The 16,529-nt window shown below is 46.0% G+C and overlaps 1 protein-coding gene across 4 annotated transcripts in view; it reads right to left on the reverse strand.

Moving 5' to 3' along the window:
* The window catches only part of ankzf1 (ankyrin repeat and zinc finger peptidyl tRNA hydrolase 1), a 43,770-nt gene extending 28,098 nt beyond the window's left edge, over window positions 1-15,672 (reverse strand). Inside the window, exons 1-8 of one of the 4 annotated variants that reach the window (XM_090216357.1) lie at window positions 15,532-15,640; window positions 14,097-14,739; window positions 11,402-11,548; window positions 10,068-10,195; window positions 6,832-6,934; window positions 5,526-5,734; window positions 1,478-1,587; window positions 265-418 (exon numbers count right to left, since the gene is read on the reverse strand). In XM_090216357.1, coding sequence (XP_090072483.1) covers window positions 265-418; window positions 1,478-1,587; window positions 5,526-5,734; window positions 6,832-6,934; window positions 10,068-10,195; window positions 11,402-11,531 — 834 coding nt within the window. In that variant the 5' untranslated portion in view covers window positions 11,532-11,548; window positions 14,097-14,739; window positions 15,532-15,640. Of the gene's footprint in view, window positions 1-264; window positions 419-1,477; window positions 1,588-5,525; window positions 5,735-6,831; window positions 6,935-10,067; window positions 10,196-10,734; window positions 10,914-11,401; window positions 11,549-14,096; window positions 14,740-15,531 lie in introns of those variants that run through there. The other 3 variants (XM_090216356.1, XM_090216359.1, XM_090216358.1) reach the window with 3 other exon arrangements.
* Between the last annotated feature and the right edge of the window lie 857 nt (window positions 15,673-16,529).

A 16,529-nucleotide genomic window follows, 5' to 3' on the forward strand; every position in this document is an offset into this window, starting at 1 on the left:
GACAATACGTGGAAATAGTGGCTGCAACTTCCTCTGGTCCTTCAAAGGGGAGCAATGTGCCACCATCAGGTCAGATTATCATCACACAAAGGGTGTGGCCTGTGAAATAGCGCCACTGTGTGGTCAAACAGAACATTACATTCATGTGTGTGCAAGAGAAGATCATACTTTAACTTATTGTAGTTCTGGCTAATCAGAGGGAAACCAAAATGTGTTTTCCGGGTTAGTCCAGACACATCAAAATAATAAGAGTAGTTGTGTTGCCTTGACGAGTGCAGATTCGTTGTATCGCCTCAGGGCAGCTCCGGCTGATTTAGGAGCATGACTGCTGTTCTTAGCATCTCTCAGACCCTGGGCTGTCCCCCGCTTGGCTCTCACAGTGTACCGATGGAACGTCTTGTGCTGCAACACCTCTCTCCTGGAACAGCAGAGATGGGGGGGGGGGGGTGAATCATCTTTTAGTACTGAGAGGAAGACCTACAGAGCATTCAGAAAGACCCCTTGACCTTTTGCCACATTTTGTTACAACCTTATTCTAAATTTGATTCAATGTTTTTTCCCCCCCCTGACCAATCTACACACAATATGCTGCAGAAATGTTTTGGTCCCCTTCCCCAGATCTGTGCCTCGACACAATCCTGTCTCTGAACTCTACGGACAATTCCTTTGACCTCATGTCTTGGTTTTTGCTCTGACATGAACTGTCAACTGTGGGACCTTATATAGACAGGTGTGTGTCTTTCCAAATCATGTCCAATCAATTGAATTTACCACCAGGTGGACTCCAATCAAGATGTAGAAACATCTCAAGGATGATCAATGGAAACCGGATGCACCTGAGCTCAATTTCGAGTCCCATTGAACATCCTTGAGATGTTTCTCCAACTTGACTCGAGTCCATTTGCGGTAAATTCATTTGGGGGTCTGAATACTTATGTAAATGTGATTTGTGTAAACATTTATCACGTAAATGTGATAAATGTTGTTTTTTTATACATTTGCAATGTAGTGCCCTACCTACCCAGGGCACTACCCCCCTACCTACCCATGGCACTACCCCCCTACCTACCCATGGCACTACCCCCCTACCTACCCAGGGCACTACCCCCCTACCTACCCAGAGCACTACCCCCCTACCTACCCAGGGCACTATTCCCTACACAGGACACTACTTTATACCTGAACCCAGGACACTATTCCCTACACAGGACACTACTTTATACCTGAACCCAGGACCCTATTCCCTACCTAGGGCACTACCCCCCTACCTACCCAGGACCCTATTCCCTACACAGGACACTACTTTATACCTGAACCCAGGACACTATTCCCTACACAGGACACTACTTTATACCTGAACCCAGGGACCCACTGCACAATTTGACCAGAGCCCTACAGAGAACCATTTAGAGAATATAGTACCATTTGAGACCACTATAGCCATAGAGAATATGAAGCCAGGCTTCTCATCACTGACCCTTGAAACACGGCTCCAGCGAAGTGTCCACCACCTGCCATCAGAATGACCCACATAGTCTTGTTACTGAGACTTTGTAGAGAGGCCACCAGGTCTTCCTCTATGGCAGACTGAAATGCATATAGTCTTGTTAACGAGACTGTAGCGATGCCACACCATGTCAAATCAAATCATATTGGTTACATTCACATATTTAGCAGATGTTATAGTGAACTGCTTGTGTTCCAAGCTCCATCAGTGTAGTAGTATCTAACAAAGAAATAACACGAAAATACGTAATACTGTTGTTTAGGAGCTACAAGCAGAGCTGTCATGTCTGAGGAGCTACAAGCAGAGCTGTCATGTCTGAGGAGCTACAAGCAGAGCTGTCATGTCTTAGGAGCTACAAGCAGAGCTGTCATGTCTGAGGAGCTACAAGCAGAGCTGTCATGTCTGAGGAGCTACAAGCAGAGCTGTCATGTCTGAGGAGCTACAAGCAGAGCTGTCATGTCTTAGGAGCTACAAGCAGAGCTGTCATGTCTGAGGAGCTACAAGCAGAGCTGTCATGTCTGAGGAGCTACAAGCAGAGCTGTCATGTCTGAGGAGCTACAAGCAGAGCTGTCATGTCTTAGGAGCTACAAGCAGAGCTGTCATGTCTGAGGAGCTACAAGCAGAGCTGTCATGTCTGAGGAGCTAGAAGCAGAGCTGTCATGTCTGAGGAGCTACAAGCAGAGCTGTCATGTCTGAGGAGCTACAAGCAGAGCTGTCATGTCTGAGGAGCTACAAGCAGAGCTGTCATGTCTGAGGAGCTACAAGCAGAGCTGTCATGTCTGAGGAGCTACAAGCAGAGCTGTCATGTCTGTCATGTCTGAGGAGCTACAAGCAGAGCTGTCATGTCTTAGGAGCTACAAGCAGAGCTGTCATGTCTGAGGAGCTACAAGCAGAGCTGTCATGTCTGAGGAGCTACAAGCAGAGCTGTCATGTCTGTCATGTCTGAGGAGCTACAAGCAGAGCTGTCATGTCTGAGGAGCTACAAGCAGAGCTGTCATGTCTGAGGAGCTACAAGCAGAGCTGTCATGTCTTAGGAGCTACAAGCAGAGCTGTCATGTCTGTCATGTCTGTCATGTCTTAGGAGCTACAAGCAGAGCTGTCATGTCTGTCATGTCTGTCATGTCTTAGGAGCTACAAGCAGAGCTGTCATGTCTGTCATGTCTTAGGAGCTACAAGCAGAGCTGTCATGTCTGTCATGTCTTAGGAGCTACAAGCAGAGCTGTCATGTCTGTCATGTCTGTCATGTCTTAGGAGCTACAAGCAGAGCTGTCATGTCTGTCATGTCTGTCATGTCTTAGGAGCTACAAGCAGAGCTGTCATGTCTGTCATGTCTGTCATGTCTTAGGAGCTACAAGCAGAGCTGTCATGTCTGTCATGTCTTAGGAGCTACAAGCAGAGCTGTCATGTCTGTCATGTCTGTCATGTCTTAGGAGCTACAAGCAGAGCTGTCATGTCTCATGTCTGTCATGTCTTAGGAGCTACAAGCAGAGCTGTCATGTCTGTCATGTCTTAGGAGCTACAAGCAGAGCTGTCATGTCTTAGGAGCTACAAGCAGAGCTGTCATGTCTGTCATGTCTTAGGAGCTACAAGCAGAGCTGTCATGTCTTAGGAGCTACAAGCAGAGCTGTCATGTCTGAGGAGCTACAAGCAGAGCTGTCATGTCTGTCATGTCTGAGGAGCTACAAGCAGAGCTGTCATGTCTTAGGAGCTACAAGCAGAGCTGTCATGTCTGAGGAGCTACAAGCAGAGCTGTCATGTCTGAGGAGCTACAAGCAGAGCTGTCATGTCTTAGGAGCTACAAGCAGAGCTGTCATGTCTGAGGAGCTACAAGCAGAGCTGTCATGTCTGAGGAGCTACAAGCAGAGCTGTCATGTCTGAGGAGCTACAAGCAGAGCTGTCATGTCTGAGGAGCTACAAGCAGAGCTGTCATGTCTGAGGAGCTACAAGCAGAGCTGTCATGTCTGAGGAGCTACAAGCAGAGCTGTTACGTCTGTCATGTCTGAGGAGCTACAAGCAGAGCTGTCATGTCTTAGGAGCTACAAGCAGAGCTGTCATGTCTGAGGAGCTACAAGCAGAGCTGTCATGTCTGAGGAGCTACAAGCAGAGCTGTCATGTCTGAGGAGCTACAAGCAGAGCTGTCATGTCTGAGGAGCTACAAGCAGAGCTGTCATGTCTGAGGAGCTACAAGCAGAGCTGTCATGTCTGAGGAGCTACAAGCAGAGCTGTCATGTCTGAGGAGCTACAAGCAGAGCTGTCATGTCTGAGGAGCTACAAGCAGAGCTGTCATGTCTGAGGAGCTACAAGCAGAGCTGTCATGTCTGAGGAGCTACAAGCAGAGCTTTCATGTCTGAGGAGCTACAAGCAGAGCTTTCATGTCTGAGGAGCTACAAGCAGAGCTGTCATGTCTGAGGAGCTACAAGCAGAGCTGTCATGTCTGAGGAGCTACAAGCAGAGCTGTCATATCTGAGGAGCTACAAGCAGAGCTGTCATGTCTGAGGAGCTACAAGCAGAGCTGTCATGTCTGACACGGAACCCAAACCGCCATCGTGCATACATTTATTTATGCAGGTTAAAATATCAAAACAAACTCTGAACCAATTATATTAATTTGGGGACAGGTCGAAAAGCATTAAACATTTATGGCAATTTAGCTAGTTAGCTTGCACTTGCTAGCTAATTTGTCCTATTTACCTAGCTTGCTGTTGCTAGCTAATTTGTCCTATTTAGCTAGCTTGCTGTTGCTAGCAAATGTGTCCTGGGATATAAACATCGAGTTGTTATTTTACCCGAAATGCACAAGGTCCTCTACTCCACTAATTAATCCACACATAAAATGGCCAACCGAATCGTTTCTAGTCATCTCTCCTCCTTCCAGGCTTTTTCATCTTTGTACTTACATGGTGATCGGCATCTAAACTTTCATAGTATTACCACGACGACCAGCAAAACATTTCGTCTTTCAATCACCCACCTGGGTATAACCAATGAGGAGATGGCACGTGGGTACCTGCTTCTATAAACCAATGAGGAGATGGGAGAGGCAGGACTTGCAGCGTGATCTGGGTCAGAAATCTGCGTCAGACTTCTATTTTAGCCCGTGGCAACGCAGACGCTCGTTGACACGCACAAACAGTGTGGGTGCAATAATTGAATAACAGATTCCTAAATGTATTTTGCAACGCGAGCGATGTAGTCAGGGTATTAGGAGCTACAAGCAGAGCTGTCATGTCTGTCGGTGCCATCTTACGGTCTTCCTCTATGGCAGACTGAAATACAGAGTGGATTAAATAATGTGTCGTCCATAACGCCAAGAGTCTTGATGATCATCCAGGTGCTTTTTGGCCAAACTGGAGTAAACCTTTTGGAAGACATGGGTCCCATTATGTCTGGAGAAAAGCACTGCATTCCACAGTGAGCTGAAGAGCAGCTGGGTCATGCAGCAAGACAATGACCCCAAACCCAAAATCAAGTCTACATAAAAATGGTTAAAAAGCAACAAATGTGAAGTTTTGGAATGGCCTAGTCAAAGTCTAGATCTAATCCCAACTGAGATGTTGTGGCAGGACTTGAAACGAGCAGTTCATCCTTGAAAACCCACAAATGTTGTTGAGTTATAGCAGTTCTGCATGTTAGAGTGGACCAGACTTCCTCCACAGCGACGTGAGAGACTGATCAACAAGTCCACAGGAAGTGGTGGGTTGGAGTCGTTGCAGCTAAATGTGGCACAACCAGTTAATGAGTGAAAGGGGGCAATTACTTTTCACACAAGGGCATTGGGTGTTGCATAACTTTGTTTATGAAATAAGTACATAATTGTTGTGCTATTTGTCCACTAAGGTTCACTTGATCTATTATTAGGTTTTGGATGAAGGTTTGATAATTCAGTATCAAAAATATGTAAACGTAGATCAAATGACAAATACTTTTTCACAGCACTGTAACTCAATCATATAACACACAACCCATTCTTCATTCATTTCTCAAGGGAGGCTGATTGTTTTGTCCGTCCGAGTCTCACCTTGCTCTGCAGAACACAGCGGTAGACAGCCAGGTACTGCCCCTGAGAGTTCTGGAACACGACCCGGTTGGAGAGGCGACCGAAGGATTCCGCTTCTAGAACACCGTCGTCCTTCTGTAGAGGAGCAGCCTCGGTGTTCTCCACAACCCAGTCACTGTCGTCTGGTTCCTCGTCCTCCGAGTCAGAACCTGAGATGCTAGACATGTCTCCTGTGGACAGAACAAATTCATTTGTACAGATGGAGTAGAATGAAGAAGAGACAAGGGTTGCACCCTATATAGTGCACTGCTTTTGACCAGCACTTATGGTTGAAAGTAGTGCACTATAGAGGGAATAGGTTACCATTAGACACAGCCCTCGTCTTTCTTCATTCTATTCCATTGTTGATACTGATTTGATACCTGTCTAGCAAAAACTAAGTTAAGATTTTTAATTTGAAATTCAATTTAGTTTCAGTAATAATGCATAAGGTGATGGGTCAGGTCACGTTAGGTTTAAAGGTAGACTCAGCGAGATTACACAGACGCACCAAGTCGTAGTGGGTCAATTCCCGTAGCTAGCACCAGTGTTGTAGGGAGTCCGGTCTCCAGACCACATATTGACTGTCTCGGTGTTGCCTTGGTGTCACGCGTCAGATACATTTCTACTTGTTCTTGACTCGTCATTTCTTCCCCAGACCAGCGGAGTAAAACCTCCATTCTGTAAGTGTATAAACTCACGTCGCCTGGCCAAATATATACACTCCTTTCATGAAGCATTAGTACCGGTAGCCTTTATATCTGTTCGGGCCTACGGCCGGTGGCCAACCTATCGGGGGCCTACGGTCGGTGGCCAACCTATCGGGGGCCTACGGTCGGTGGCCAACCTATCGGGGGCCTACGGTCGGTGGCCAACCTATCGGGGGCCTACGGTGGCCAACCTATCGGGGGCCTACGGTGGCCAACCTATCGGGGGCCTACGGTCGGTGGCCAACCTATCGGGGGCCTACGGTCGGTGGCCAACCTATCGGGGGCCTACGGTGGCCAACCTATCGGGGGCCTACGGTCGGTGGCCAACCTATTAATAGTAATAATAATTATAAAAACAATAATAGTGAAGACATCAAAACTATGAAATAACACATATGGAATCATGTAGTAACCAAAAAAGTGTCAAACAAATCAAAATATATTTTATATTCTTCAAAGTAGCCACTCTTTACCTTGATGAGGTAGTTATGTCTGGCCATCTCCCATGACAACCTTAACCTTAACATAGAGTTGCTGATTTGGTTCTGAGTGCCCAGATTAGATGCGTGGTGACTCACCTCCACCGGTCTTCCTCTCAAACTCCTCCACTGTGGCTGGTGTTTTACCAGATGGTCTCTGCCTCAGGTTAAAACGGTGCCAGTCCAACTTGTAGTGCTCCATCTGAAAGTAAAAATTACACTCCACATCTAAACCACTGACTAGTACCACACTCACTAGTACCAGACTGACTAGTCCCACACTGACTGACTAGTCCCACACTGACTGACTAGTAACACACTGACTAGTACCATACTGACTAGTCCCACACTGACTGACTAGTACCACACTGACTGACTAGTAACACACTGACTGACTAGTAACACACTGACTGACTAGTACCGCACTGACTGACTAGTACCACATTCTCAATTCTGAGATATTGATGTTATCAGTAGATAACGGAGTCCATCTGACTCTGGGTCAGTAGATAACGGAGTCCATCTGACTCTGGGTCAGTAGATAACGGAGACCATCTGACTCTGGGTCAGTAGATAACGGAGACCATCTGACTCTGGGTCAGTAGATAACGGAGACCATCTGACTCTGGGTCAGTAGATAACGGAGACCATCTGACTCTGGGTCAGTAGATAACGGAGACCATCTGACTCTGGGTCAGTAGATAACGGAGACCATCTGACTCTGGGTCAGTAGATAACGGAGACCATCTGACTCTGGGTCAGTAGATAACGGAGACCATCTGACTCTGGGTCAGTAGATAACGGAGACCATCTGACTCTGGGTCAGTAGATAACGGAGACCATCTGACTCTGGGTCAGTAGATAACGGGCCTCATCATCAAAATTCTGATGTATCCCTTTAAAAAAAAGGAAAGATTCACCCATTTTTAACGTTATCGTTTTGGGCATCCCCAAGCAATGTTCTGTCGATTCCCGGTGTCATTTCATGTTTTCACGTGTTTGTTGCAATATTACTGTTCACATTGGGCAGAAATACAGCTGGTATTACGTGGCCTATGATGCCAAAACACATCAATCAGCCATTATTATTATTTATGACCAACGTGAACAACAATAGCACAAGATAAATGACACCGGGAATTAGTGTTACAAGATATATACACACCGGTATCACGGTAATATCATGGTACCAAAACATCATGATACAAACAGTTTTGAAAACCGTAGTACCGTTTCATATGATACTACAGACTTTTTCTGCCATACCGATCTAAAGAACCTGATGGTTGGTGCCTGTTATACAATGTTTATGAAGTCAGTTGTGATTATAAATTCAGTCTCTTATATGCGTTGGTCCAATGATATGGACTTCACTTCCATGCTCATATCACGTGTACCAGCTGTAAATAAGCCAGCCGCATCCCCTTCCAACCCTCGTTCACATTACCCATAAGCCATTACCCATAAGCACTCAGTTATGTTGCGGCGGATGTCATGCATTGGTATCGTTAGTAAAATGTTGGAATGGTGATACTTGGCCTGGTATCGTTAGTAAAATGTTGCAAGGGTGATACTTGGCCTGGTATCGTATCGTTGGCATGGAGATACTTGGCCTGGTATCGTATCGTTGGTATGGTGATACTTGGCCTGGTATCGTTAGTAAAATGTTGGAATGGTGATACTTGGCCTGGTATCGTTAGTAAAATGTTGCAAGGGTGATACTTGGCCTGGTATCGTATCGTTGGCATGGAGATACTTGGCCTGGTATCGTTGGTATGGTGATACTTGGCCTGGTATCGTATCGTTGGTATGGTGATACTTGGCCTGGTATCGTATCGTTGGTATGGTGATACTTGGCCTGGTATCGTATCGTTGGTATGGTGATACTTGGCCTGGTATCGTATCGTTGGTATGGTGATACTTGGCCTGGTATCGTTAGTAAAATGTTGGAATGGTGATACATGGCCTGGTATCGTTAGTAAAATGTTGGAATGGTGATACTTGGCCTGGTATCGTATCGTAGGTATAGTGATACTTGGCCTGGTATCGTATCGTTGGTATGGTGATACTTGGCCTGGTATCGTAGGTATGGTGATACTTGGCCTGGTATCGTTAGTAAAATGTTGGAATGGTGATACTTGGCCTGGTATCGTTAGTAAAATGTTGGAATGGTGATACTTGGCCTGGTATCGTAGGTATGGTGATACTTGGCCTGGTATCGTTAGTAAAATGTTGGAATGGTGATACTTGGCCTGGTATCGTTAGTAAAATGTTGGAATGGTGATACTTGGCCTGGTATCGTATCGTAGGTATAGTGATACTTGGCCTGGTATCGTATCGTAGGTATGGTGATACTTGGCCTGGTATCGTAGGTATGGTGATACTTGGCCTGGTATCGTTAGTAAAATGTTGGAATGGTGATACTTGGCCTGGTATCGTAGGTATGGTGATACTTGGCCTGGTATCGTTAGTAAAATGTTGGAATGGTGATACTTGGCCTGGTATCGTTAGTAAAATGTTGGTATGGTGATACTTGGCCTGGTATCGTATCGTTGGTATGGTGATACTTGGCCTGGTATCGTATCGTTGGTATGGTGATACTTGGCCTGGTATCGTATCGTTGGTATGGTGATACTTGGCCTGGTATCGTATCGTTGGTATGGTGATACTTGGCCTGGTATCGTAGGTATGGTGATACTTGGCCTGGTATCGTTAGTAAAATGTTGGAATGGTGATACTTGGCCTGGTATCGTTAGTAAAATGTTGGAATGGTGATACTTGGCCTGGTATCGTATCGTTGGCATGGAGATACTTGGCCTGGTATCGTATCGTTGGTATGGTGATACTTGGCCTGGTATCGTATCGTTGGTATGGTGATACTTGGCCTGGTATCGTATCGTTGGTATGGTGATACTTGGCCTGGTATCGTTAGTCAAATGTTGGAAGGGTGATACTTGGCCTGGTATCGTATCGTTGGTATGGTGATACTTGGCCTGGTATCGTTAGTTAAATGTTGGAATGGTGATACATGGCCTGGTATCGTTAGTTAAATGTTGGAATGGTGATACTTGGCCTGGTATCGTATCGTTGGTATGGTGATGCTTGGCCTGGTATCGTTAGTTAAATGTTGGAATGGTGATACTTGGCCTGGTATCGTTGGTATGGTGATACTTGGCCTGGTATCGTTAGTTAAATGTTGGTATCGTAACACTAACAGGGAATCGATAGAACATGGCTCAAAGATGCCGAAAAAAAACTATATAATATTCTAAATGGGTGAATCTCTCCTTTATGGTCTCTGGTCAGTCCATCCCAACCCTCAGTCAGTTATTCACCTGCTCCTCCCGGGTGTCGAAGGGGCACTGGCAGGCCGAGCACACCATCCTGTCAGACACATCTCTACCCAGGCTGCTCTCTGGCTGTTTATCATCCTGGAGATCCTCCTTGGGGCACACAGTCACTCCTGTTAGGATGACATACATACAGGACTTGAGTGACATGGGAGATAAACTATACCGAACTAAAACGAATTTACCGAGTTAATGTTCATAGGAAATCGGTCAATTGAAATCAATTCATTAGACCCTAATCTATGGATTTCCTATGACTGGGGAGCCAGGCCCAGCCACTGGGGAGCCAGGCCCAGCCACTGGGGAGCCAGACCCAGCCACTGGGGAGCCAGACCCAGCCACTGGGGAGCCAGGCCCACCCACTGGGGAGCCAGGCCCACCCACTGGGGAGCCAGGCCCACCCACTGGGGAGCCAGGCCCACCCACTGGGGAGCCAGGACCACCCACTGGGGAGCCAGACCCAGCCACTGGGGAGCCAGACCCAGCCACTGGGGAGCCAGGCCCACCCACTGGGGAGCCAGGCCCACCCACTGGGGAGCCAGGACCACCCACTGGGGAGCCAGGACCACCCACTGGGGAGCCAGGACCACCCACTGGGGAGCCAGGACCAGACAATCAGAATGAGTTTCTCTCAACAAAAGGGATTTATTACAGACAGAAATAAACTGTTTCATCCACTGTCCAGGTGGCTGGTTACAGACGATCCCGCAGGTGAAGAAGCCGGATGTGGAGGTCCTGGGCTGGCGTGGTTACACGTGGTCTGTGGGGCTGGCGTGGTTACACGTGGTCTGTGGGGCTGGCGTGTTTACACCTGGTCTGCGGTTGTGAGGCCGGTTGGATGTACTGTCAAATTCTCAAAAACAACATTGGAGACGGCTTATGGTAGAGAAATTAACATTAACTTCTCTGGCAACAACTCTGGTGGACATTCCTGCAGTCAGCATGCCAATTACACACAACCTCAAAACTTGAGACATCTGTGGTGTTGTGAGAAAAACTGCACATTTTAGAGTGGCTTTTCATTGTCCCCAGCACAAGGTGCATCTGTGTAATGATCATGCTGTTGAATCAGCTTCACAATATGATAAACCTATCAGGTGGACGGATTATCTTGGCACAAAATTTGAGAGAAATAAGCTTTTTGTGCGTATGGAACATTTCTGTGATATTTTATTTCAGTTCATGAAATATGGGACCAACACTTTACATGTTGAGTTTATATTAATGACTATTTACATGACAAATAAACAACCGGGGCACAAATAACTGCTTTCAGGATGTACAACAGCCATAGACATAGCTTACGGCTAGCTACCCACCATGACTGTGTGGTGGATTCTTGGTGTGTACAGGAGGCTCATGAACACTGGTAACTTCTCGGACCTCCTGTAGAACAGAGTCTTGAAGACAGTACTCAAACACGGAGCGGTGTTCTGGACCTGCGGTCATTGTAGACTCCGGAGCATCTGAAGAACATCAATATGAGAGTGAGAATCTGTAACTACTACAGTAGCTAGATGAACGTGTAACTACTACAGTAGCTAGATCAACGTGTAACTACTACAGTAGCTAGATCATAGCGGACTAAACTCCATGGTGAATGAAGTGTCTGGTGACTCCACCAGAGTGGAGCAGAGACCAGGCGTAGTGGAATCTAGCTCCGAATACAGGGTCAACACGTACATGCTTTAAATGATGAAACACGTACCGTGTACCTATGTTTGTTGTCTGTAGTTGCGTGCCTTTGTTTGCTGAATTCCATACTTTGTCAGTAAACGTTAATACATTCTCCCAACAGTTTGTTTATAGCTGTATAGCTCTAAGACGGCAACTCGGCGCATGTGCCAATTTAATCTCAACAAGGACACAGTAGTTGTTTCTGATTAACTTTAATTTGAAAAAAGTATGGATTTCAGCAGAAAAAGAAAGGCACTTAACTACAAAGGATGGGTACTGAAATATTGACCGATGTAGTTGGTCATGCGTGGGATCATTCCCACACAAAGCGAGATTTATAATTCTGAACGTTTGCTTGAGCGTGTACGTAAAGTTACGCACAGCCATGCGTACGCACAGTGGTCAAGTGATAAGGGAACTGCTTGTCAAGCATAGAACAGCGAAAAATTGAAGGGGCCTGAATACTTTCCGAATGCACTGTTATGAGCAAAAGACGCACGACTCGTTCATTCATTCATTCATTCGAGTGGCGCAGCGGTCTAAGGCACTGCATCTCAGTGCTTGAGGCGTCACTATAGACACCCTTGTTCGAATCCAGGCTGTATCACAACCGGACGTGATTGGGAGTCGCGTAGGGCGGCGCACAATTGGCCCAGTATCATCTGGGTTTGGCTGGTGTGGACCGTCATTGTAAATAAGAAAATGTTCTAAAACGGACTTGTCTAGTTAAATTAAAAAGGTAGAGAAAATGTAATGTTATTTGCCATTGCAACTTGTATTGTCCTAATGATCCTCTCTTTCTAGCTATGTTTTTATGTGTACAGGTCAAACCACAACTGAGAGCCAAACAACACATCTTGGTTGTACTCAAATCTGACACGAGAACCTTTTACTCTCGGAAAAGGTTTTTTAGCATCGTTTTTTCGTTGGTGTAGGATATTTCATGGAATGGCGTATGTTCCCCACAGACTTTAAAAAAGGTATGATTTTGACCATATAGTTAATTGGGAGAGTTTCGAAAATGCAACTAGCCAAGATTGTACGCGAGCACAGAGTTTGAGAACAATTGGCATTTATCAACGGTTATCTCCTACCAGTGTGTGTACGACGCTCGTAGGAGTGTTTGATAAATCACACTTTCTATGCGTATGAACATTATAAATTCCCTTCGTTAAAGTAGTATTTTAGAATCGTTTCTATGCAACATGAATAAATTAGGCAATAGTGTGCAACTGCAGCCCGCAATTCAGGGCGTTTCCGCATGTGGGCATTCCCATTGGTTCCTTCATGAACACCTTCACCCCCCTCAAGGTCCCCAGTGGTTCCTTCATGAACACCTTCACCCCCCTCAAGGTCCCCAGTGGTTCCTTCATGAACACCTTCACCCCCCTCAAGGTCCCCAGTGGTTCCTTCATGAACACCTTCACCCCCCTCAAGGTCCCCAGTGGTTCCTTCATGAACACCTTCACCCCCCTCAAGGTCCCCAGTGGTTCCTTCATGAACACCTTCACCCCCCTCAAGGTCCCCAGTGGTTCCTTCATGAACACCTTTCACCCCCCCCAAGGTCCCCAGTGGTTCCTTCATGAACACCTTCACCCCCCTCAAGGTCCCCAGTGGTTCCTTCATGAACACCTTTCACCCCCCTCAAGGTCCCCAGTGGTTCCTTCATGAACACCTTCACCCCCCTCAAGGTCCCCAGTGGTTCCTTCATGAACACCTTCACCCCCCTCAAGGTCCCCAGTGGTTCCTTCATGAACACCTTCACCCCCCTCAAGGTCCCCAGTGGTTCCTTCATGAACACCCTCACCCCCCTCAAGGTCCCCAGTGGTTCCTTCATGAACACCTTCACCCCCCTCAAGGTCCCCAGTGGTTCCTGCATCAACAATATTATTGGTGATGTAAAATATATTTCACAGCGGTTTAGATGGTACCATGATTCTCCACTAGAATCTTATTTTGACACAAACTGACATTAGGCGTGATGTATTGCTGTTGTTTGAGCCCTGTGTTGTGCTGCTACCATGCTATGTTATTGTCTTAGGTCTCTATTTTTTTATTTATTTAACTATTTTTCATTTTTACAGGTTAAACCACAACTGAGAGAGCCAAACAACACATCTTGGTTGTACTCAACCAAGTAAGTTAAGAACAAATTCGTATTTAGAATGACGGCCTACACCCGTAGTGTTGTCTCTCTCGTCGTGATTGTGTGTTTTGTCCTATATTTTTACTCCCAGCCCCCGTCCCCGCAGGAGGCCGTTTGGTAGGCCGTCATTGTAAATATGAGTTTGTTCTAAACTGACTCGTTAAATAAAGGTGAAAGTAAAACAGGCTTACTATTAGGGTTTCAGCAACCAGGAAATGGAGGAGCGATTTCTGCAGTACAACTTTTAAAAAATGGACCAATAGAAGTCTAAAGAGGGGTTACTGCAGAAGCAGGAGTGTCCACATTAAAGAGGGGTTCCTGCAGAATCAGGAGTGTTCACATTAAAGAGGGGTTCCTGCAGAAGCAGGAGTGTCCACATTAAGGAGGGGTTCCTGCAGAATCAGGAGTGTCCACATTAAGGAGGGGTTCCTGCAGAATCAGGAGTGTCCACATTAAGGAGGGGTTCCTGCAGAATCAGGAGTGTCCACATTAAGGAGGGGTTCCTGCAGAAGCAGGAGTGTCCACATTAAGGAGGGGTTCCTGCAGAATCAGGAGTGTCCACATTAAAGAGGGGTTCCTGCAGAAGCAGGAGTGTCCACATTAAGGAGGGGTTCCTGCAGAATCAGGAGTGTCCACATTAAAGAGGGGTTCCTGCAGAATCAGGAGTGTCCACATTAAAGAGGGGTTCCTGCAGAATCAGGAGTGTCCACATTAAAGAGGGGTTCCTGCAGAAGCAGGAGTGTCCACATTAAGGAGGGGTTCCTGCAGAATCAGGAGTGTCCACATTAAAGAGGGGTTCCTGCAGAATCAGGTGTCCACATTAAAGAGGGGTTCCTGCAGAATCAGGAGTGTCCACATTAAAGAGGGGTTCCTGCAGAAGCAGGAGTGTCCACATTAAGGAGGGGTTCCTGCAGAATCAGGAGTGTCCACATTAAAGAGGGGTTCCTGCAGAATCAGGAGTGTCCACATTAAGGAGGGGTTCCTGCAGAATCAGGAGTGTCCACATTAAAGAGGGGTTCCTGCAGAAGCAGGAGTGTCCACATTAAGGAGGGGTTCCTGCAGAATCAGGAGTGTCCACATTAAAGAGGGGTTCCTGCAGAATCAGGAGTGTCCACATTAAAGAGGGGTTCCTGCAGAATCAGGAGTGTCCACATTAAAGAGGGGTTCCTGCAGAAGCAGGAGTGTCCACATTAAGGAGGGGTTCCTGCAGAAGCAGGAGTGTCCACATTAAGGAGGGGTTCCTGCAGAAGCAGGGGTGCCCACATTAAGGAACACACAGAATTGCACCTTTCTCAAATGATGCCCCTGTTTCTGCTACACTCTGTTGGGGGACTTCCTCCACCATGGAGTGGAGTTTAGTCTGTTTTCTATTTCAGAGATTGGCTATAATCTAGCAAACTATGTCATATTTACATTTGATGTTGAAACACCCACTTGATTTAATCTTATCTAACGTTACGTGAGTAAACGTACCACGTGTAAAACAGTTAACTATCTACCCCTGTGCTAGCTATGGTGGTTGCTACTAGTTAGTTCGCTAGCTAACATTAGCCATATCAATCAACGGCAACGTGTGACCATAGTAGCTAGCTAATTTCCAGATGTGTTGTTGTTTTAAACACGTACCAAAATGATGCCACGTCTTGTCGATGTTGAATAAAGACAAATTCTAGTTACCAGTTTGATAACGCTCTACCTACACTATTTGGCTGGCAGATTGAGTAACTTCTTCTTCTATGATATAATGGCGGTCCGCAAACAAACGTTAAAAGTGCATGGCGCCACCTACCGTGCTGGAGTGTGTGGTCAATCACGGTTAACAACATGTCATAATCCTCCTACCAAACTCAGTACTTCTGAGAAAATAAAAAGCCCTAGTAAATTATAATAGGCCTTCCAACCCTGTCCAACATAAACCGGGTGGCACTGGTTGGCAAGCATGTGATTGGTTTGTGTCTGGCCAATGAAACGATGTGTTGTTATATTGTTGTAGGTACGTTGAAGAGAGGGAAAGATTGAAGTGTAGGGTCATTTTTTTAAACCTTTATTTAACTATGCAAGTCAGTTAAGAACAAATTCTTATTTTTAATGACGACCTAGTGGTTTGGCTCTCTCAGTTGTGGTTTAACCTGTAAAAATAAAAACAGCATAGCATGGTAGCAGCACAACACAGGGTACAAACAACAGCACAAAGGTAGAGTCAACAATACAGCACACCTAATGTCAGTAACTGCCTGTTCAGGGGCAGAACAACAGATTTGTACTTTGTCAGCTCAGGGATTTGAACTTGCAATCTTCCGGTTACAAGTCCAACACTCTAACCACTTGGCTACCCTGCAACCCCATTGATGTTGGACAGGGTTGGAAGGGATTTTGGGGATGGGGGATGGGGGAGGGCCTCTCATGTTGTATTGATATCTGTCTCATGTTGTGTTGTATTGATATCTGTCTCATGTTGTATTGATATCTGTCTCATGTTGTATTGATATCTGTCTCATGTTCTATTGATATCTGTCTCATGTTGTGTTGTATTGATATCTGTCTCATGTTGTATTGTATTGATATCTGTCTCATGTTGTATTGATATCTGTCTCGTATTGTATTGATATCTGTCTCGTATTGTA

Source organism: Oncorhynchus mykiss, chromosome 22 (genome assembly GCF_057628025.1).
Source record: "Oncorhynchus mykiss isolate SJ-2025 chromosome 22, ASM5762802v1, whole genome shotgun sequence".
In the NCBI taxonomy this organism is placed as follows: Eukaryota; Metazoa; Chordata; class Actinopteri; order Salmoniformes; family Salmonidae; genus Oncorhynchus; species Oncorhynchus mykiss.